This window comes from Eutrigla gurnardus (assembly GCF_963514095.1).
Source record: "Eutrigla gurnardus genome assembly, chromosome: 22".
Classification (NCBI taxonomy): domain Eukaryota; kingdom Metazoa; phylum Chordata; class Actinopteri; order Perciformes; family Triglidae; genus Eutrigla; species Eutrigla gurnardus.
Genome location: NC_139933.1, coordinates 7,825,273 through 7,846,892, shown reverse-complemented (window position 1 = coordinate 7,846,892; position 21,620 = coordinate 7,825,273). Strand labels below are relative to the sequence as shown.

Sequence of the window (21,620 nt, the reverse complement as noted above, 5' to 3'; positions counted from 1 at the left end):
CTGATTTAATTGAAATGAATCACATTTAGTTTTTTAACCAAGCAGCCATATATAGAAAGCAACATCAGCACGCATGCAAAACCCAAACGCTGTGAATGAAAGACATGGTGTGAGCGTAACATTGGAACAAAACATGCTGGTGTCTGATCAAAATATTCACTCTTGTGTTTGTTTGTGTTATGAAGGAGAAGCAGTGAGACGGAGTGGCAGGCGAAGCGGTCGCAACCCAGACTTGAACCTCATTATAAGAAAATAAAATGATTATAACTTCATTACAACAAGAAATTAAATTGTCTGACCGTAACCTAATTCTATCAAAAATGATCTTGGCCTGATTATAGTAAGAAAACATATTACATGCTGCCTCACACACTAAATAACATGCATCATTACGCGCTCAGTGAGCATTCAAAGATGAATATAATGCAGTTAATCAAGAGAACATGTGGCCTCTGTGTACAGTTTCCCTGACGTGGTAAAGTATTTATAAAGTACATCATGTATTCTGTCTGGAGACGTTTTGTTTTGCTGCATTACTTTGATTTTTATCAACAAAATATAGGTTACTCCGTCAGCTTGTTCACAACTGTGCTTTGAGCTAAATGCTAACATCCCAATGATGAAGCTAACATGCTCTTGTTTAACAGTTTTAATGCTATCCATCTCAGTTTAGCTGATATTTGCAAACAATACAGTGACTTTACTCAAGTCTTTCCATTTTATGTTACCGTGCTTCATTTCAGAGGGATTTCGTTTTTCAGTGGTTAAGATTTTGCAGAATTTGAAACAAAGAGACTTTGTAGAGCCCAAGTCAAAATAATTTGCTGGAAAAAATGTGAGAGCTATATTTAGCTCCAGAGGCAGATCTGCTGTGCCAAGTAGAGTCTGTTCACAGACCGTCAGTGTCTGACGCTGCATGTGTCGCTATGAGCGAAAACTAAAGCTGCTTCGTGCCAATAAAGCTTTTTTTCGTCTCCTTATGTGAACCTTCTCTGAAATGCAGTCCTTTTTGGCAGGATGTGTGATTTGGTTCTTCCTGTTTTAGGGTTTAGGATCAGAAGCTCCGTGTACTGCTCATGTTGTGGGGACAGAAATCTGTTCACATTGCTTTCATTTTAATGTATAATCATGAGATTTTAGAATGAAAACCTGGGATTTTAGAGGATATATTAGCAAACTACTGGCTGACTTGTGAGAAGAAACTCAATTTAGAGACAGTTTTCATTTGTCTTCGCCAAGTGTATCGGTATAGCACCTTTCAGCAACATGGAACTGTCTTCCAAAAGACATAAACAGGCAATCAGACAAAAGTTTAAAGAAAGAAAAGAACAATATAAAGATACAAAAATACAAATAAGAATAGAATAAAACTGATAAAACTGGGGGACCACAAATTACATAAAAAACATGAATAAATAGTTCAATTTGATTGATTAAAGCTGATTCCTTTCCCATATTGTAACATTCTCATCAAACAGAGGATGTGACTCACAGAAATTATTCTAGTACAGGAAAGATCAGTGGGACGTGACTCTGTACTCTAAATCAATTTACCATAACTAATAGCATAACTAAAATCCTCCCAGGGGCAATATAATAGACTCGACTGAGACATCATGCCATAAAGAACAATAAAGTGTCTAATATACGAGCACACTCACTGTACATCCCAGTAAATGTCTGCAGGAGTAATACAGTGATTTTTTCCAGAGAAAAATATGGGTTATCAGCAGCAGTGGGGGAGGCAGGGAGGACGGGCAGAATGCCAGGATGACATTGGGGTTTGTGTTCGACATGCCAAAAGGGGTTTACACTCCCATTTGCTGACTCACACCCCTAGGGATTATAGGAACAATAGACTTTCATTTATTTTTAATGAGTGCCACAGATAGCCTTACGGACACATCATCGTTCAGAAAAACAGCGTGACGGGGGAAATGAGTGGAGGACACAGGCTAAATGACCCACTCCAGCACAAATATAGACATTTACTTACATGTGGTTTTTGGTCATACTGTTTCTACAGCGAAGGGAATCTATATCTTGTGATTTGACATGTGAATTTGGTCATAAAGTCAGTATTATTCAGGTTCTGCTCTTCGACTTGCCCCTAAGGAGGTGAAACATATTCCTGCTAAGAAATCAGTGACCTTGTGCTTTTTGTCCCAGGGTTTATCTCACAAATAACAAGTGGTGTAAAAAAAAACCTATTTTGTATTGTTTGACAACTTCTTATAACAAGGTCCTCTTACCTGTTTTCCCCCCCAGGATGGAGCATAACTGGTTTTCAAGCAGTTTCAGCAATTTCTTTTCACAGATGAAGACCATGGAAGTTGCAGAAAGCTCCTGAAAGAACAAATAAGTGAACCTTATGATGACAAGTCAGGAAGACATATTCAAGCTTAGCATTTTCAGTTGGTTGTGTCTATTTTGAGTGAAAATCTTACATTTATACTTTGCTGTATATTGTATACGCTTGTGGAACTCTCCGTGGTGCTGAAAACTTGTCCTTCAAAGTAGAAAAACAACATTTGACATTAGCAATACCATAACATTACCAGCCGTGTTCACATCCCACGTTTGTGCTGCATTTTTAAACACGCAGTGGTTTTTAATTTCAGAAATCTCCAAGGGAAACGACTGCTTAGTGTCGACGCACCGCAGCCATGAACTTAGGTGTACCTCCACTTCCTTCAGTTTTTGCTGATCTTTCGCAAGCGATACATTTTTATAGCCACTTACTTCAGTTTGCCTCAGCATAACTCCAAAGCCTGATACATTTATGGAAACTTGCCTCGGCACAGCATTTTAAAAAAGATCTGCAAAGACACAAACTCATACACTGTTCCCACAAAAGAATGTGACGGAATATGTGATTATGCTCCTTGTTTGTTTGGGGGTTTTTTCAGTTCAAACTAAAATTATTTTAATACTCGACTGCTGATTAACTTCCAAAAGCAATTTCCCCCCCCTCTCCGAGGAATAAATTCCACATCTGCAATTTAATCCACAATGTCCGTGGTTCCGTTGCAGGAAGTTGCAAATGAAAGAGTGTGTTAAATTTAATTTCAGCCTCAGTTCATTAACCCGTGGTAGCTATCTCTTGCCAGAACAATTATCATGCGGCGCTTGATGCTGCTCCAGATGATCACGCGCACAAAAAATACAAATTAACAGCACATTGACACCATTGCTTTTCCATTATGTCGAGTAAAACCAGGAAATTGTTATTCAATTTAAGACTCAATGTGCTCAGACAGCACTGCCTTCACGCTGTAAGCTGCTCCGGAGTTTCCTGCTGTAATAATATCCTTACTTAAGGATGTAGCGCTCTCAGGCTGAAAATACACCGAGGCTCTCTTCTCCTCCCTTTGCCTTTATTGTTATTTCCTCTTCTTCGCCCCCTTCTCTCTCTCCCCTATCTCCCTCCTCGCCTCCCAACCCTAAATGTGTGCAGCTATAAAGCTTAACTAACTGTCAAATGACTGCCTCCTCTTGCTCCCTTATCTACAGGATAAGCTGGGAGGTTATTTCCATGCTATACGGCTCATCAACAGTCACAAACTGCAGCCCTCCCTAACGTGCTGAAATGAGACGGCAATTTGCTGAAAGCAACTCGCTGTCTGCATCTTTTGGGTCTCAAGTCTGAAATGCAAAAAAAAGAAGAAGAAAAAAAAATCTGCACACCGCAATGATTGGAAAAGTGATGAGATTTTAACTCACACTGTCACGTGAAACAGAGCGTGACTGCACGTTATTATGGCCAACTTCTACTTTTACCTCTTCAACCCATGAAGACAGAAAGAGAAAAGTTGCCCACGGTTCAAAACTAGAGCTGACTACGGGGAGATGAGATAGTAAAGAAGAAAAATAAGAGGGCAGGCTAGAAGAGAGGAATGATGGGATGAGAACTGATATTGGACCTGTAAGTACAAGATGGGAATAAAAAGGCTCATGAAACGCGTCCAGCATATTATCTCTGCAGCCATAGATGATTTTACACCTCTGTGTTTATGCACAGAGGTGCTTTGAGCTAAATACTAACATCAGCGTGCCACCAGTCTGAGGTTAAGCAGGTATTATGTTGACTGTTAACGTGCAAACATAGTTATCACTTAGCACAATTTGCAGCTGATGAGTGAAGATTAGACAAATTCACAAAGCACCAAAGTCAGTTAAATCTATCCTCTCGGGAGATTGAATATCAGCAGAAGATTTCTGGGCAATCCATCCAAATGTTGTTGAGATACTTGTGGGATTACCAACATCTTTATTCATCTTCTGGGGACCATGACTGTCAGTACGATGTAACCCTAACCCCTAAATATCAGGACTTAAAGTAGTTTTTATGCAAGAAAATTACCAAACATAATAGGACTAGAGGAAAATATTCAAATGTACTTTTTTTTTTTTATATATCAGCCGAGCAAATGTGAAACTACTCAGTAACATCACAGAGACCTGCAGTCGGCCTCGGGCTCGTGTTTGAGGAATGATGAAAGAATACGCACAGGATGAAAGGATGAGGGGGGGAAGAGAGACTAATGTGGATATATTCCAAGCAGTACGATTGAGCGCCAAAGCCAGGCAGAAAGTTTGAGTGGCGGGGTCGACAATAGAGAAATTAACCACGCTGAAGGAAAGGCACAGCTCAGCAGTTTGAAAAGGTTGACAGCAATGGAGAGTCAAGGAGCTGCAGACGGGAGGAACGAGCAGCGGGGCCTGCAGTCTCAGGCTTTCTTTTATTTTTCCTGACATCTGACAAATTGGTTGGAACGGCCTGCCAGGAATAAGTTTATTGATTGTAATGAAGTGCTTGGTAGTATTTGAGTGTGGAAGTGAAAGAAAAACAACCTTTTGACTGGTCATAGTATGACAGGAACCAAAACTCAAACAGCTACATGGAATTCAGCCATTGTATTATTTACACCTGTCACATGTGAGAAACTCCTGTAAAAGGAGGAATCCAAAGGTTTTTAATAACCAAAGGGAATAGCAAGGCTCTTTCCAGTGAAGGCAAACGGATTGAGAAAATGTTGAGATCACACTTCAGCATGGAGCTTTCTTCCCTCCGAGGCCTTTTTTGGCTACGATCATTCACCTCATATGACTGAATCAAACTGACAAATCCAAACCGCCATGTGCATCATTTCCATGGTTTTAAAAATACACATTTTGCCAGTTTCACAATAACAATAATTAAATCCACAACGTGTACATATATATAGTCATGTCTATTCTTTACCTTTATTCGCCCCGCATCGTCGTTCTTGTCCCTCGCTGTTATTTCTATTCCTGTGTAAGTAAACAGAGCGAGATGCAAGAAAACAGTATATATATAGATGGCTCAGAGGCAGGCAGACGTGTGATGTATTTTTTTTTTTTTTCAAGGACAGTTGAAACCACAATGGAAGCGATGACTTTCAGGCGACCTCCTGCTGTGACGGTGGATAGTATTTAGCTGAATATGACACTTTTCTGCATCCTTGGGGGCGAGTTAGTTCACACAGTATACAGTACAAAGGGTGAGAGGACCTCTCTCGGGGCCCTTCATGAGGGCGTTTCTGGACAGGAATGAGAAGCCAACATATTACTAAGCGACCGTCCCAGACAAGCTGCTGCCTCTATGGTCCATGATGCACTTTTGAGCCGAGCATCACGTTTCTATCTTTCGAAGACTCCATAATAAAATATTCTTTTGTTAATGCTGCGTTCATTTGTGTCCGCGCAGCAGTTTAGCAAGGCCTCAAGGAAAAAACATCCCAGTCAGCAGAGCTGGAGAAAGTGAGGCGATGGGGTCAGGAGGTCAGCTGAGTGGGAGCCCTGAGTCTCGTTTGGTTTCACATGGTGTCCCTTGGGACATGAGAGGGGACAAAGGTTAGAACAGCTTTTTTTTCTGTCTATGCAGGAATATGTTCTATTGATTTACTACTATATCGCATGCTGGCATTTTATCTCCACTTCTAAGATTCTATGTATTTAAATTAAAGAGTCCATTACCATCTAAACCGGTGATTCTAAACCTGGGGTGGAGACGTCTGAAGGGACACAATTATGTCACTTTCCTCACATATTTGCTAATTTTCCAGTGAATTACTTATAGGTTTACCATTGGAAATTACCCATATAATGATCTTACATAAACAGGTCATTGGTAGATATATGCAGCTTTTGTTTTTTTGTTGAATTACATGATTTTGACTGTTCAACTTGACATTCTAAATCAAAGCACACGTCATTTAGTTTGTATTCTGCTTGTTCTCATATTGCCTTACAATTACACAAAAACAGGATCCCTGTGGAACATTGAAACCATGAACTCACACTCATGCACATGGTGTTCTACATAACACACTGTCATTGAAATGCCACACTCAATAATTAATCACGTGGAACCAGAATGCACTTGTGAAAACACCTTTAACCAGTGAGATCTCTTAGAAATCACGAGCTTGAATGCAATAAACAGGATTCAGGTTTGCTATTTGGTGTGCACAACAACGGAGGCCGACTTTGGAGGGAGACTAAGAGGACATAAGATATTCCGTGTCCCCATCCTAAGTGATTTGTTTTGTGCATCTTCAGTCCCTATGTTTTGTCCGTCTACTTGCAGCGTAATTCCACAAATCTTCTTCTGTAATGTGTGTGAATCAAGGCGTGAAATTCCATTTAACCTCTATGCGCCACCTCTGGGACTGTGTAACTCGTTACTAAGTAGCATGTGATGTTGCTTCAACTGATTGAGCAACCCGATACACTGCTGCCATCTAGTGTAGGTTTTTGGTTGGGTGGGAAAAAACACATTAATTTAACAGATAAGATGCTCAAAATAGTTATAAAGAATTAATGTAGAATTTACAGATTTTTACATTCAATTTAAATTAATATGGATAAATAGACTTACTTAAATTTTACTAGAGCTTGCACGCTACAAAAATTTAAATACAGAAACATAACGGTGAACATTTTCCAGAAGTGAAATGTTTATTTCAAGCTTCCAAATTTTTTTACAGTTAAAAAAATGACCAGCATGTCTCTTTTCTTCCATCGTCATCATCAGTTGCACTCTTCTATACCTACACTAACTTACACATCAACAGTTTAAAATGTATCAAAATCTAAAAATATCTGAAAAACAAGGCAGCTGAACACTTTATCCTTTTTGCTTCGTAATACTTTGTTTTTTTTTAAACAGAAGTCATACTTATTTAGTGGCTGTCTGGTATGTTTGTATGGAACAACAATGACTTACTAACAGCGCTTAATATGGGGGCATTCAATGTGAAAAGGAAATACTTTTTTGACATCACAGGAAAGACAAAAATGATGTCTCTGAATCTATACTGTTTGAATCCATTCTCTTAATGAAGCTTAAGGAAGTTGGTTTTTGAATAACCGCTGTCATATAAAACAGGCATCCCCCTCCCTAGATATTACACACGGATACTGAAACAGTAAATTAGGACATTAAAATATGGTTTTAAACAGGACAATGATCTCTCAGGGAGCCACAATATTCTTATATCCAGTCCTCATTGGTGGCTTTAGAGTTAAATAAATAGAAGTTTAATTTTTATGTTAAAAGGCACGTGCTAAAAACGTGAGGGGGGGAAAAAAGACAATTTAAAGGTTGCCAGTGAGGGCTGAGTCCATGAGGTCATCATCTTCATTTCTCATATACATTGGGCTGGGCCTGGATGGACGCTCTGAGCCCAGCATGGACAAAGATGAATCTGAAGCCGAGATGGGGGACCGGGACCAACTGTCTGCTTTTATTGGGTGCGATGACGGCCCCATGGACATAGATGACTTCTTCTTCTCTTTGTCCCTGTCCCGTTCTCGGTCTCTGTCCCTCTCCCGTTCCCTCTCCTTCTGCTTCTTCTTCTCCTTCTTGTGCTTCTTGTGCTTCTCCCCGGAGCTGAGAGGGATGGAGCTCATGTAGTCCTGGGGGGGGAGCGGGCGAATGGTTTGGTCGTCGTCCGAGCTGGGGCTGTTCTGGTGGGACTTCTCCGCTACGGAGCTGCTGCCCGACTCACTCTCGCTGTCGTGGTTGAGCGGGGTGTATCCCGGGGAGCGGCTGTGGCTCGGGGAGGAGCGGTCGTGCTTGGGAGTAGAGCCACTGAAGAGGGGGGAAGCTTTGAGACTGGATATCTGGGGACGCATAGATTCCCCAGACCCTTCCCCGGCTTTCTGAAGGGTCACTTTGGCCTTGATGCTCGGGGATCCGCCGTCGGGTTTGCTTATTATAATTTTGGCCAAACCGGTTGCACTCCCCCCTCCTGTTTTTGGGTCCATCAGCTTTTTATCACCGCTGTTCCCGCCAGAAACGGACACTTTTGCTTTTGCCTCTTTATCGGACTTTTCCCTCTTGTACTCCCCGCTTTGGGACGACGAGCCATGCTTGGAAGGGCCCATGTTTGAAGGTCCACTGCCGGGAACGTTTCCAGGTCCACCACCACCACCGGGAGCAGATCCCGATCCAGTTCCTCCTGCTGGGGGGCCCACCTCACAACCATCCTCTCCCACTCCCCCTCCACCTACACTCTTCAGTTTGTCGATGACTGCCGTCAGAGAGGGTTTTTTGTTTCGACTAGGTGACTTCCCTTTGGCGTTGGGGTTGTTTGCATTGTTCTGACCAGCCCCTCCACCACTACCACCTCCACCCCCGCTTGACCCGCCTCCACCGCCTCCGCCACTGCTTCCACTTCCTCCTCCTGCCCCTCCTCCCCCTCCGCTTCCACCTCCACCACCCCCATATTGAGACTGGGAGCCTCCTGAGAAGTTCATGGAACCGGAGGATGAGGAGGAGCTGGAGGATGACGAGGACGATGTGGAGCCAGAAGAGCTCCCACCCATTGGCTTCTGGGAGCTCATGCCTCCACCAGAAGACTTGGACCCTCCAGAGCTACCTCCTCCTGATCCCATTGGTGATTTAGCCTTGGAAGAAGGCGGTGTTCCAGGAACCTGGGACTGCTGCATTTTCATAGGAGATGACAATTTATCACTAGTGCTACTGGAGCGGGAGTGAGAAGGGGAGATGTTAGGCTTTATGTTAGGATTCATAAGAGACCCAGGAGGCTTACCCCCCTGAGGCTTCATTTTATTACCACTTCCAAGTCCACTACCACTACCTCCAGGCCCAGAAAGCCCATGTTTGGTGATTGGGGAGGATCCTGGTTTGCCTACACCCATTCCTTGAGATGAGCCTTTAGACTGGGACGACCCACTTCCACTCCCCATCCCTGCACTCCCTGGCTTGGAGCTGTTGCCTTGTGTTGTGGAGCCTTCTTTGGACTTGATCTTCCCAGATGAAGAGGAGTGAGAATGGTGGCTTTTGCTGCTATTGGTTCCCCCTGCACCACCTGTGCTGCTTGTGGCTGAGCTGCTGGATGTGTATCCACTATGGGATGATGTTTTCCCCCCAGTTATGGTCCCTTTTTGGATCTGAATTGTTATTTTGGGAATTGGAGGTGTGGCACCACCGGGAGGAGTTTGCGAGCGTCCTGAACTACCAGGAGACTTGGAGCCTCCTCCAGTCATGCTTCCCCCAGAGCCTGAGCCACCACTAGGAGGCGTGTATGGTCGTCCCCCTGAGCTGTGAGAGGGGGACTTCCCATCAGGGTCCAGCTTTTTGCGTTTAGGAGGCTTCTCTTTAGACTTTCCCTCACTCGACGGGGTCCTGCTACGTTTGACCTGTTTGCCCTCTGTCGAACTGCTTCCCATCCCCATCCCAGAACTGCTCCCTCCACTACCCCCATTTTCATCCTTTGGCCGCATGAGTCCCTGTTGCTGTTTCATTTTGGGTTCTGCGCTTTTAAAATCACCACATGTCCCTGCGAGGCCCATTATGAGGGGGCTCTGAGACCCCCCGCCATGTGTATCTCCCATATCAGGAGCTTGCCCCAGAAGCGGTTTACCACCACCACTGTTGCCTCCAAAAACGATCCCCATATCAAAAGGGTCCTTCATTGATGGCTCTGGGGTGCTCTGCCCATGTGGAGTGGGATTCTGAGGTGTTCCTGACGGTGTATTCTGCTGGCTACTTGCCCCAAAACCCTTGACCAGGTCCATATCTCCATCTGCACTTGGAGAGCTGTCATCAAAGTAGTTCTGGGAGAAGCCATGGCCTGAGGTAAGGAGGTCAGGGTTGAAGTCAGCAGCATCAGGGAAGAAGTTGTTGGAAGAAGAATCGCTGGTGGGTGTGGCGGCAGTTGCAGCTGCCTCAGCAATCAGGTCGGCAGCATCAGTGAAAGGATTCTCATTGCTGTTGGTGTTAAAAATGTCTGCTGAATCAAACACTGCGCTGCCCTGACCGGAGCTGGAGGAGTCACGGATGGGGGTACCTAGGGGGCCTCCATCCTCTCCACCACTGCCCATTGGGTGCTGGCCATGGCTCCCACTCCCGCCTTTCCCCGTCTGCTCAGGCAAATCTGACAAGATTTCTGTGATATCAGGTCCAATGCTGTCAGAGCTAGAGAGGCGGACCATACGAGGCGGTGCAGCACCTGGTGGTTGCTGTTGCTGAGACGGTACGTGAGACTGGGAATAAGGTATGTTGGGGCCAGAAGGCGGAGTTCCACATTGGCTAGGTGCCGGAGTTATGCTGTGCGGCGTGTCTAGGCCATCGCCAGTCAGATTAACGTCAAAGATAGAATTTTGAGATGCGTCCACATCCATGGAGAGGAGCTCACGGTGGAAGTCATCCTCATGTGAGACTTGATGGTGCTGGTGATGCTGTGGCATGGAAGATCCCGGTTGTGATTTCATGCCTAACCCACCAACTCCACCACCTGGGGCGGTTCCAGGCATCACCCCACCCTTTTCTGGCATCCGTGGGCGCTTCTTCTTCCCTTTTGTGCTCCCTCCAGGGCAGGCTGAACCCATGCTCTCAGTCCGTGGGGAGCCAGATGAAGAATTCTGCCTCTCTAATGGACTAGAACCGTACAGAGTGGCAAAATCCTGTGTGGGGTTGTCTTTCAACAGGTTCATCAACATTGGATGATTCTTGGTGTTGCTGGCAGGGGAGGATGTTGGGGGTGGAGTTTGGTGGGGTGGTGGTGCATTCTGGGAGCTGGGGCTAGATCCCACACTCCCAGTTATCTGTAATAGACTGGTCAGTATGGGGTTCTGGGTGACTTTGTTGTAGTCATCTACATGGCCTTGTCCAGCCTGCTGTTGTTGCTGCAGCTGTTGCTGGCCAGCCGCGCCTCCTTGGTTTAGGCACTCTCCTCCTTGGGCTTGCCTCTCTGTTCGGGAAACTCCAAAGAGAGAAGTAATTGGACCACCAAAATTGGGTCCCCCAGGGGGTCCCCCTCCGGTTGGCGTGTTGCCCCCCGTGAGCCCAGGCAGTCCCATGGGGTTAGTTCCATCGCCTACTGCCATGTTGTAGGTGGGACTACCGGAAGGTGGCAGATTGTTCTTCACCATGATCTCCACTGTCTGTGCAATTAGTGAGAGGGCTGGAGTGTCTGCCTGGATGGTCTCAGCTTTCCTCCGAATGGCCCGCATGGTTACAGGGATGGACATGCATCTATAGGGGGTAAGGAAACAATTAGCATAAAAATAAAAAATACTATATGCACGTTTACACATTCAGGAGGAATTTACAAACTCACCGCTGGACTACTTTAGTGATGAATTCATCAGTGCAGATCAGGGCATCTGACAGTCCTTTATACAGCTTGCAGGATACTTGTCTGGAGTCAATAACCTCCATTACCACTAGAGGAAAGAGGCCAGGTAGGACACAGGACTCAGATCAAGTACATAGTATCCCCCTAGGAGAATGTTGTATTGTATAGTAATATCAACATATGCTGGATTAATGAGATTTTGTAGATATTTGATTAAGTGCTGCTCACCACAGACTAATGACTCATTGACCGGATGCTGGAAAGAGACGCTGAAACTTGAGTCGGTAAGAGGACATACTTCAAACTGCAGCAGGCCTGCACTGTCTGAGGATACAGCAGCAAAGATGCTACACTTGTCAACTGTGATTAACACAGACACAAAAAAAAGAGAGTGCATGTTGACCAAATACAGTAAATAAGGGGCCAGATACTAACCTTCTTTGATGGAAGTTCGTTTCACGCAGCTGCCAATCAAGGTGTTATAGGCTGCCTGGTGCCGGATGATATCCAACAAGAGTGGCACTTGTGCTGGGTGGCGGAAGGGGATCTTGGACACCAGTGCTCCTTGAAGAGAACGGCCGTCTTGCACCGGGGCATCACCATTAAGGAAGTAGCAGTGCTGTTGATCTGGCAACACCTGTGAAAACATAACGGCGTTATCTTAGAGTGATTTCTGTGGTTAAGGAATCTAAAATTGTATGTATTGTCTGTATCTTTATTCCCTCCAGGTTCTGCTGACGCAGAGGCATGATAAAATAGATCATATTGATGTGGATCACTGTATTGCATGTGTGTCTACTCACAGAAAAGAAGTGCATGTTATGTGATGACGGGGGTGTAGAGCTGCCCTCCTCCAGGAGCTGGCGTTGACTCTGAACAATTAACTGGTAGAGAGGTGAGAGGCTGGGGGAGCTCTCAAACACAGGGATCGCTGCGAAAAAAAATGGAGAGAGGTTTTAAGTCCATAAGATCAAATGAAACAAGCATTGTGCTTTAAGTGCATAATAATGACTTCAAAAAAATACTCACAAGTAGCATTTCCCAGCCTCTGAATAAAAGACAGTGAGAAAGGCATGGGCCGGTTCATCTTGAGGAAAAAACAAGCTGGCAGGTCCACACAGTTGGAGTTGGTCACAGTGGAAAAGGAAGGTGTCCTGAATTACACAAAAGATAAATTAATCGGCTGTTCTCTTGTACTTCTGCATTGGGGAACTCAGATGACACATTATGTCAAAGAGTGGTGCATTTTTTTGTATGCATGTACACATTCTTACCCCTTATTATCAACTGGGTGGGATCCAGTGATGAGTGGGGCGATTGGAAGCTTGTAGACAGCGGAGGTTCCCTCGATTGTCACGGAAACACCGACACCCAGAGAGCGTGGAACTGCATCGATTAAGAGTCCAGACAAGGAGATAGTTACAATCCTTTAGCAAATCACACGGCTAATGGCTTATGTCCTGCGTACATTTATGAATTCATCCACTTCCTTTATTCTCTTACCATTCCCGTCGGGTAAGTTGAGCTGGGAGCCCGGTCCCTCCTCAAATATGTCATAAGGGGACACGTAACACTGAAGAGAAACAAGATGGCCACCACTCCTGGCTGTGAGCAAGCCCACGCCGCCATGAAGAATGGTCTCCACGGCATTAGCATTGGTTGCTAACCTAGAGAACACACAATAAAATCATTGTTTTACAAAAAGAGATGTTCAAATTATTAAAAGGTATGAATTTGCGCTACCAGTTAAGTAGATGTATATTTTACAAGCTGCACTAATATATTTCATAGATTACATTCTGTTAATATTAGACTTTCCAAAATCAGCAATTGTACCCTTTAACATTGTGAGAATGTCTTCCCTGTTCGAGTCTCTGGATGATCGTAGGGTAGCTTAAATAATGACGTTGTATTAAATATTTACTGTGTATGCCAAAGACTCTTAGCCCCAAATATACCAAGGATGATGTATAAGGTAACAACTTTTTGTTTTGTAGATTTTGTGCACTTACCTAAACATGTGCATCATCTTGGTAAGATCAAGCTCCAAAGACTGCAGTGCAATATACATCTTGGTTTTCAGCTTACTGGAACACAGAAATTAAGATAATTAGATATAACTGACACAAAAACAACACATAACATAAAAGGCATGAAGTATGTCTTTAAGATTGGCTCCTGAAATCCTTATAGGCTATAAGTATTACTTACTTGTCTCCGGGGAGCTTGTATAGTCCGACCAGTCCCTTCAGATGTTTGGAAAACTCCTCGAAGTTCTTCTCCCTGATGAGATGTAGGTGAGGAAGGGATTTTAGCTTTTAGACAAATACAGGTAGGTCTCAAGGGTGCCTGTGTTAACTCCACAAAAGCGGAGATAAGAAACCCTATAGTGAAATGTGAGGTTTCTGCTCACCTGAGATGCTGGATCAGCTCAGGACAACTCTGTGTTCAACAAATCAAGAAAAGAATACTATAAGACACTTTTAAGGACAGCACTTTCACCGAGGCGCATAAAAAGAATTTATGAAAGGAAAACAATTGCAACACACAAGTATAGAAGTTTTATGCAGCCATATGGAAGTTACAGTAAACTGACCGTAGGGTTTTCTCCCTGATGAGCCACCTTTACATCCACTAGCTGGCCATTGGTGTCCAACTGCACCTCCACATAAAACATGTCTGAGGTGATGTAACACTCGGTCCCTGATGGGCTGAGGTGTGAGCCAAGCCTGTTCAGAGAAGACAAAAAAAAAAAAAAAAAAATCAGGAAAATGGCAGAGCGTGATTAGTCTCGCTTTAGTCCGTTTAAAAATGGCTTTAGTAATTATTCTTGCTGACTGAGTCCACGGTGGGTAATTACTGGGAAAACAGCACAGATAACAACAATCTGGAATCAGCCTCTATGTCCTGTACTTGGCAAAAGGGAACAAACTTACATGTTTTGCCGAGCAATAGATTCTAGACGATCTGTCATGGAGGGCAGAGATGAAACTGAAAAAAGAAGGCAGAGAAGGGGGGGAACGTTTAAAATTATATAACAGTATATGTCATTAAAGTGTTGCCTAATGTCAATGCCTATGCATTCAATTAATGCAGATTGGTTATAAGAGCATGCGCTTACATTATTACCTTGCTTTACCACTTTAAATTCACTATAATGTTCAAATACTTAATCTCAGTCTACATACAGTTTCGTTTCCCTTTCTAATTGATGGAAAGTAATACATTCTAATGGAATACGTTGCCCTACTCTCCCCTGTGTTTCTGTGCTGTGAGTTGACAGCCTCACCTTTCAGCGCTCTCTGCAGGGTCTCCAAGCAGGTGAGCAGGAGCTGGTGACCTGTAGCATTCATCACACCGCGTTTCTCCTGGGACACGGTGTAAAGTAGAACAGAGCAATAAGATAATACAGCGGAGAAAAGGTAAAACACTTCTTCAACCAGATGTAATGCTCATGTCTGTCTTGTACTGGCTTAGTCAGTAGTTTAGGACAAAAAAACATTCACCATAAGTTGATTGTGATAAATTTCTATTATATCGTCACAAGACCTTGAAAAGGCTGTCTAGATCATTATCATAATAGGGAAGTGAAAAATAAAAAAACACCAAGAAAAACTATTTGAGGTGATAATGGACCGTTATTCGATATCAGTATTGGTATTGGTGCATCTCTATGCAGTAAGTTAGGTTTGTCAAAGCACAACCAGGAGGAGTGACAGCTGATACCCTGAACTACTGGTCAAGGTAAATTAAAACCTGGTTTAAAGAAGTGCTTTGTGAATTCAAACGTATTATTTTCTCAGAGAAAGATGTCTCCGTCTCACCATAGCCTGACGGACAACCTTGCAGGTCTCCTGCCATGGCCGTGAAGCATTGTGTTTGGCATGAAGCTTCTCCAGCAAAGCAACCATCCGACTCTGCTTCTCTGCCTCTGAAAAAGAAGAAAAAAGATGGAACATACAAGATAATATTCAAATAAAACCACAAGTTATACACATTGCTTGTGCTATTTTAAAAGGAAATACCAGCCTCACCACACATATTCAACTGCAGTCAAAATACATTCAATTGCCACTTAATTTTGTACGCAACAAACTAAATCTTCCAAAAATGATTATTAAGATTAATCAACACAAACTCAGACATTATAACCTTCATGATGGTTGCATGTACTGCAGGACTGTCAATATTACTGGGTAATGTTGCATTTGATGCCATAAGTTTTAGCTAGATGTATCTTATAAACTGGCAACAAAGTGTATACTGTGTTACATGCATTATCCCATCAGAAATATAATCTAAAATATTAAAAAATAAAATTAATACGATCTACAAATGTGTAGGTAGTACGTAATATAAATTAAAAATAAGATATGATGAGCAATAGATCACGACAACCAAAACAAAGACACCAGCGGATCTCTACGTTCCCTACAAATAGTGCAATTCACATTAATGCCATCGTGTTTCTGTAATTTGCGATTCTCTGGGGGTCATCAACATACCATTAGCATAACCCGAAAACCAAAACACAGCATAAAGACGTCAATCAATCGAGTCACATGACATTCTGAAAACACATCATCACTGTCAGTCTGTTCAAATAGACATGATGGTGTCAACACAACACAGGCTAATGTTTCGATAACACAATCTGTCATAATGGGCTACTATGCCACAGTTTATTAGTTCACGTTGGGTAACGTTATCTTAGGTGGGGTGACATGTACTTTTTGTTCAACGCTACATGTCAAAATAAGGCAAACTTGTCACTTGAATACTTTCAGAGAGCATTGCGTACTCCCTAACGCTAGTGTTTCTATAAAGTTGATGTTAGCAAGTTGCTACCGTCAGCTAATTGCTTACTACGAAGAAGCTAGCAGCTATTTCAACATGACGCCCTGCCAACTGCCATCAACTTGTGTTTTACATTACTGCATTGTTTAAGTTTCCCAAAGAGTTGTAGATTCACCCCAATATATATGTGTCAAAAGGCATACATCATAACAACGTTAACGTTACAGGTTCGGCTAAGTTAGCCGTTAGCCATAGTTAGCCTCAGTCGCCTTATCCAACAAGCAAGATCGTTATAATAACAAAAAACAGGGAAGCCCACAGTATTAAACACGGGTGGTATTCTTACCTGTTACGTCTTCGGATTTGTTCCGATCTCCATGACTTTGATTCCCTCCTTGCTGGACCGAGAGGGACAGTTCTCTCGCAGGGCTACCGCTCTGCATAGTAACACCAGGCCCCGCCGCCATTGTGCCCCACTACCCGTTTCAGTTTCCCCGCTACGGTTGCCTAGCTTCCCCATCTGGGCTTCCGTACTGTACCATACTCGTAAGCGCCGCGGGCGAATTCCAAACGCTTTTCTCTTCCCCGTTTTGTTTCTACTATACATTTAAGTCCAGCTTATACATGGGTGACTTTATCTTTAATGTGAGATGTTATTTTATTTAGATATGTGACTTATTTAACAGGCCAGCATAATAAATTATAATAAATAAATAAATAAAAATAGGGGCAGGTTTTAATTTTCCAAAGTTCAGTAATTCTACAATATTTTTTTCGATTATTTATCAATATAATTTAAGAAGAAACATGCCTTCAATATTCCATTCTCCTGGCTTGACTGCGTGCTTAAAATAAACTACAATGATCTGATGAAGACTCCAGATGGCGTACAATCTCCACGAGGAAATGATTCATGATATGCCAAGACTAACTAGCCGCCAAAATCCAAAGGAAGGTTGAAATATTCATGTTAATCGACTTCAGAAACAAAACAATGCAGATCCCCCCCCCTTAATTTCGACTTTTTATGCCCCGTATTTATAAAGCAGTCACACAAAGCAATAGATAATAGTGAATTTAAAAAAATGTAAAACGGTAAAAGGCAGCCATGCACAGGCAACCACATGCACATATACAAGCACACACCTGAGCCTATTGTACAGCTGAGCCTGTGGCAATGAGTGCTCTCTGGGGAGGATTTTCCCACCAACCATTATGACCTGCCTGAGAGAGGGAGCAGGGGTGTGTGCATGAATACATGTGCATTTGTGCATATGCAAAGATATAGGCTATTTGTGAACATGGGTATAATATAAAACCACACACACACATTTGCACACACGCTGAAGATGGCTATAGACAGCAGTGGAGATGGAGAAGGACCAGATTGGCATCGTCTGAGACAGTAGACAGACCCACAGATAGACATGAGAAAAGAGGGGAGGTGCCGCTATGTAATTGATGTGCCCACCAGGAGCTTTAGCTGGCTGCCTGGCATGGAAGAGGAGGTGGGCACCGCTGCCAAGACAGCAGTAGGAGAAAGGAAAGGGAGGCACGGGCCTTGGGGAGCACAGTAGCGGGCTGAAACCATGCCCATCAATCAGAGGCTAGTTCACCTTGCCATGCCAAGCGGGACCCCCTTCTGTGCCGAGGGAAGGGGTGGCACGGGGAGCGAGGCTGGCACAGTTGTTAAACCTTCCCTAATCCTCCTGGTGGGTGTATCAGTGCCACGTCCGAATGGCAGGAGTAGAGTGGGCAGGGCCAGACACGGGGGGGAGAAGAAAAGAAAGTTCAGCCCCTATTCTGAAAGACGTGTCACTTCATGTTGTTAACATCATGATGTAGAAATGTTCACATTATTTCACCCGAGAGCTGGATAATGCCACAGCTTCTCATAAAAAAGCAGTTTAGGACTTGTGACATTGCCCAAAAAGGCTATCTTGCCCACTCTGTTAAAGACATTTTTAGTGCCCTCTTGACTCTGCTGAATTTGGAAGGGGTTCAACAAAATAAGGCCGATCTGTCGCTATATGCGGTATGAATTCTCTGATTGTTACTTTGAGCCTTTGCGCGATAAGGATTTTTTTTTCTCGTTCCTATTTCCTATTGCACATCTTTTACATCACTTTACAACCCACCGACTCAACCGTAATCAAGTACGACGCACACAAAACTTCTCATCCTTTGTTCCTAACTTCCTTACGTTGTGAAAATCTCCTGGTGTTGGGGGAGATGGCCGTGTAACATCTCTATAAACACATGTATTTGATTTCCCCTGCATGTTTCCAGTTTTTAACACAGGGGATGGAGATGTGTGAACAGCTTGGCAACCTTATCGAGCGCTTTGAAGTTGACTACCCTCCTTTTTCACCATCTCTCTTGGTGAACTCGCATTTTACCTGATGTGAATAAATAAAAAAAAAAGGCTATTTCGATGCAAGCGTGCCCGCACTACGATTCATGGTTACCAGACAAATTTCCGAGACAATGTAAATAACAGATTTGCTATACGGTTTGGTGGCTGGTTTACAAGCTGTTTTATTGAGCTGACTCGTCTATTAATGTGCCAAACAAAAGGAATAGAGTGTGCCTTTTGTTTTTCACCTATCGCATAAGTTTGAGATCAGTGAGCCCCCCCCCCAAGGCTGGAAACAGTCCAGAAAACAGTGAAGCATTACCAGGACACAGTTTCTGCTTCTTTGGCACCGAGTGCCTTGAAGTGCATGGGCAGCTGGGAAGACTAGCAGGGAGGTTGATAGAGGGAGGGAAGTGCAAGAGACAGAGGGAGAGGGAGAGAAAAAGGAGGGGTCGGCCCTATAGGACCATTTGTGATGAGGCTCATTTGCACAACGGCACTTAATTGGCTACAACAATTAATTAATGTGTTGGAAAGTTGGCACAAAAAGTTCATTTAAGAGGGTTTTAATAAGCAATTAGGGAGAAGTAACCAGTGAGGTAGAAGGAAGCGCAAAAAAAAAAAAAAAAAAAAAGCTGAAAACTCTGAAAGTATAAACTCCAGCTCTTTGGGAATAATGTACCATATCAGGAAACCAGGGTGTGGTTTGCTAATATGGGTAGTTATACTGCACATCCCATTGTGAGCGCCGATGACATTAAGACGCATTATTTTTACCCCATACTTTTACAACGCCAACTGTTCATGGCACCCTCTTTCCAAAAACAGCATTGTCTCATCTCCCCTCCATTCTCCCTCCCACTGTCTGCCTCCCTCTCTCTTTCTCACTCTGTGTATGAAATATCGCATGACTAATGAGTGGAGCAGGTTGAAATCCTGGGGAAGATGTCCTTGGAAGACGAATGCATTTTCAGCAGAATAATTAACTTAATTAACAAATTCACATGCATATTCATCAGCCTATTAATGTCTCCTCTGCGCGGCTTGATGAGCAGTGGGGTAATAACCATCTCATTTGCATAGCCTGTTCACACGACTCCCCATTTAAAGACAAAATAAGGGAAGGAAGAGCACGGGAGGAAGAAGGAAGGGAGAAATTGGGGGGGGGGAAAAGGAGACAACAAATAGAAAGCGAGGGAGAGGCGCAGCGGGGTAACGCGCAGAGGTGAGGAAGTGACGTGGGATGGTTGGAAATAGGCTAACAGTTTATCTGACGGATGGGTGACATGAGGAGGGACGGCAAACATGAGCCCCAACAGATTGACTCCATCTCTCTCTTTCGCTCTCTCTCTCTCATCCCTCCAGTCAACCTTGTAAGCCATCTTCCCCCTCCTGCTGTTCCGCCATCACCATTTCCTCGCATCCATGCGATAATATTCTCTCTCCTAAAAGCAGAAATAAGTGGGCCTTTTTCTATTTTAGAGTTATATCCAAGTTGGAGTACAGAAATACCCCCCCTTTTAGATATTAGTCTTGGTAGATTGTTCTTATATCACTCGGTGGCGAACACATGATCATATCAGCGTGCCCTCATGCTTCTCTCCCTCTCTGTCTGTCTGTCTCGTTCTCCCCGTCCTGCAGCCTCTCAGGGGGAATCTTCTTGGCATTGCTCCACTCCTTTCTTCTCCACCACCAGGCTGCCGCCGCCGCCGCCGCCACCGCCTCTACTCTGTTACCACTGTCTGCACACAACCTGGTGCTCCTAGCAACGCCACCTCTCTCACATACACTCCGCATGGCAGTCCGAATGTTACATGTGTGTGTGTTGTGTGTATAAACCCTCATGTTTACCTTGGATTTACCGCCACACTTATATTTGCGTTTGCACTAAGATCGGTCTACAGCGTATAAGCCGATGTTTACTCGGCCACCTTGAAAGAAAACAAAAGAAAAATGTCAAATTTAATAACCACGTAAGCTGTCAGTACTTCTCCTCTTCCAGTTTGGAATAGTACAGTACCTCTTGAGCCTGCTTTTGTTTTAAGGGGTACGTTTCAAATGATAGTTTTGACAATTTCTCGACAATGTTTTAGCTCTTTTTTTTCCAAATTTGCTGTCCCGTATTGGGAGGTTGCTTTGTGCACTTCTATCTAAAAAATCATGTCACGAAAGGATGCTTCATCCACAGAAGAAGTAGACGTCTTTGCAAGGTGTTCAAATGGTTACTTACAGTATCAGCTTTTTAGTCCAAACCAACGTAAACTTGCCGATTTCACATATGAACACAAGGGAGAAATCAATCTGATATCATCTCATGTCATATCCTGTTTTTCATGTCAACTAGTAAACATACTACAAAGACCACAATCATGCAACGCTGTAGACTTGGGCGTGATGTGTTGTTCCTTGCTTTCAATTTTTCGTTGTTGACCAAGTCATGACAATCTCTTCTGTCTTCTGTCCCCAAAAGTCATCTGATGAATGCAGAAATGTGCAGGAACATGAATTGAGAAAGTGCTCTGTCACATTAACTCTCTTATTATCACTAAATGTGCTTTGTCTAAATTAGATATCAAGGTCACCCAATCAAACCAACTTGTTTCTAGCCCTACATTTGCTTTTCACCATATCCATGACTGAATGTCCATCACTTCCAGTGGTGGGAAACAAAAGTGAGTTTCTGTGATGTGGTGAGCGTTTTCCTCTTCGGCGGTGGCATCTCAAACCTGTGGGAATTGCCTCGTGAGTGATTGCTTGAGTGAACTGCGGTGCATGCATGTCGTAGAACGGTGCAGGTTTTGCACGTGTCTGGTCTCAATTATTTTCCACGGATG

The 21,620-nt window shown here is 43.6% G+C and overlaps 1 protein-coding gene across 1 annotated transcript; it reads right to left on the bottom strand.

Moving 5' to 3' along the window:
- Positions 1 to 6,964: 6,964 nt before the first annotated feature.
- med1 (mediator complex subunit 1) lies at positions 6,965 to 16,936 on the bottom strand. The gene is made up of 16 exons (XM_084040562.1): positions 16,777 to 16,936; positions 15,458 to 15,564; positions 14,923 to 15,001; positions 14,570 to 14,624; positions 14,230 to 14,362; positions 14,047 to 14,075; positions 13,845 to 13,916; positions 13,646 to 13,720; positions 13,137 to 13,300; positions 12,908 to 13,019; positions 12,663 to 12,787; positions 12,437 to 12,564; positions 12,069 to 12,270; positions 11,862 to 11,957; positions 11,616 to 11,721; positions 6,965 to 11,530 (listed from the first exon to the last, which is right to left on the bottom strand). The coding sequence occupies exons 1-16, from the start codon at positions 16,895 to 16,897 to the stop codon at positions 7,624 to 7,626; spliced, it is 5,511 nt and encodes a 1,836-aa protein (XP_083896688.1). The 5' UTR covers positions 16,898 to 16,936; the 3' UTR covers positions 6,965 to 7,623.
- Positions 16,937 to 21,620: the final 4,684 nt, after the last annotated feature.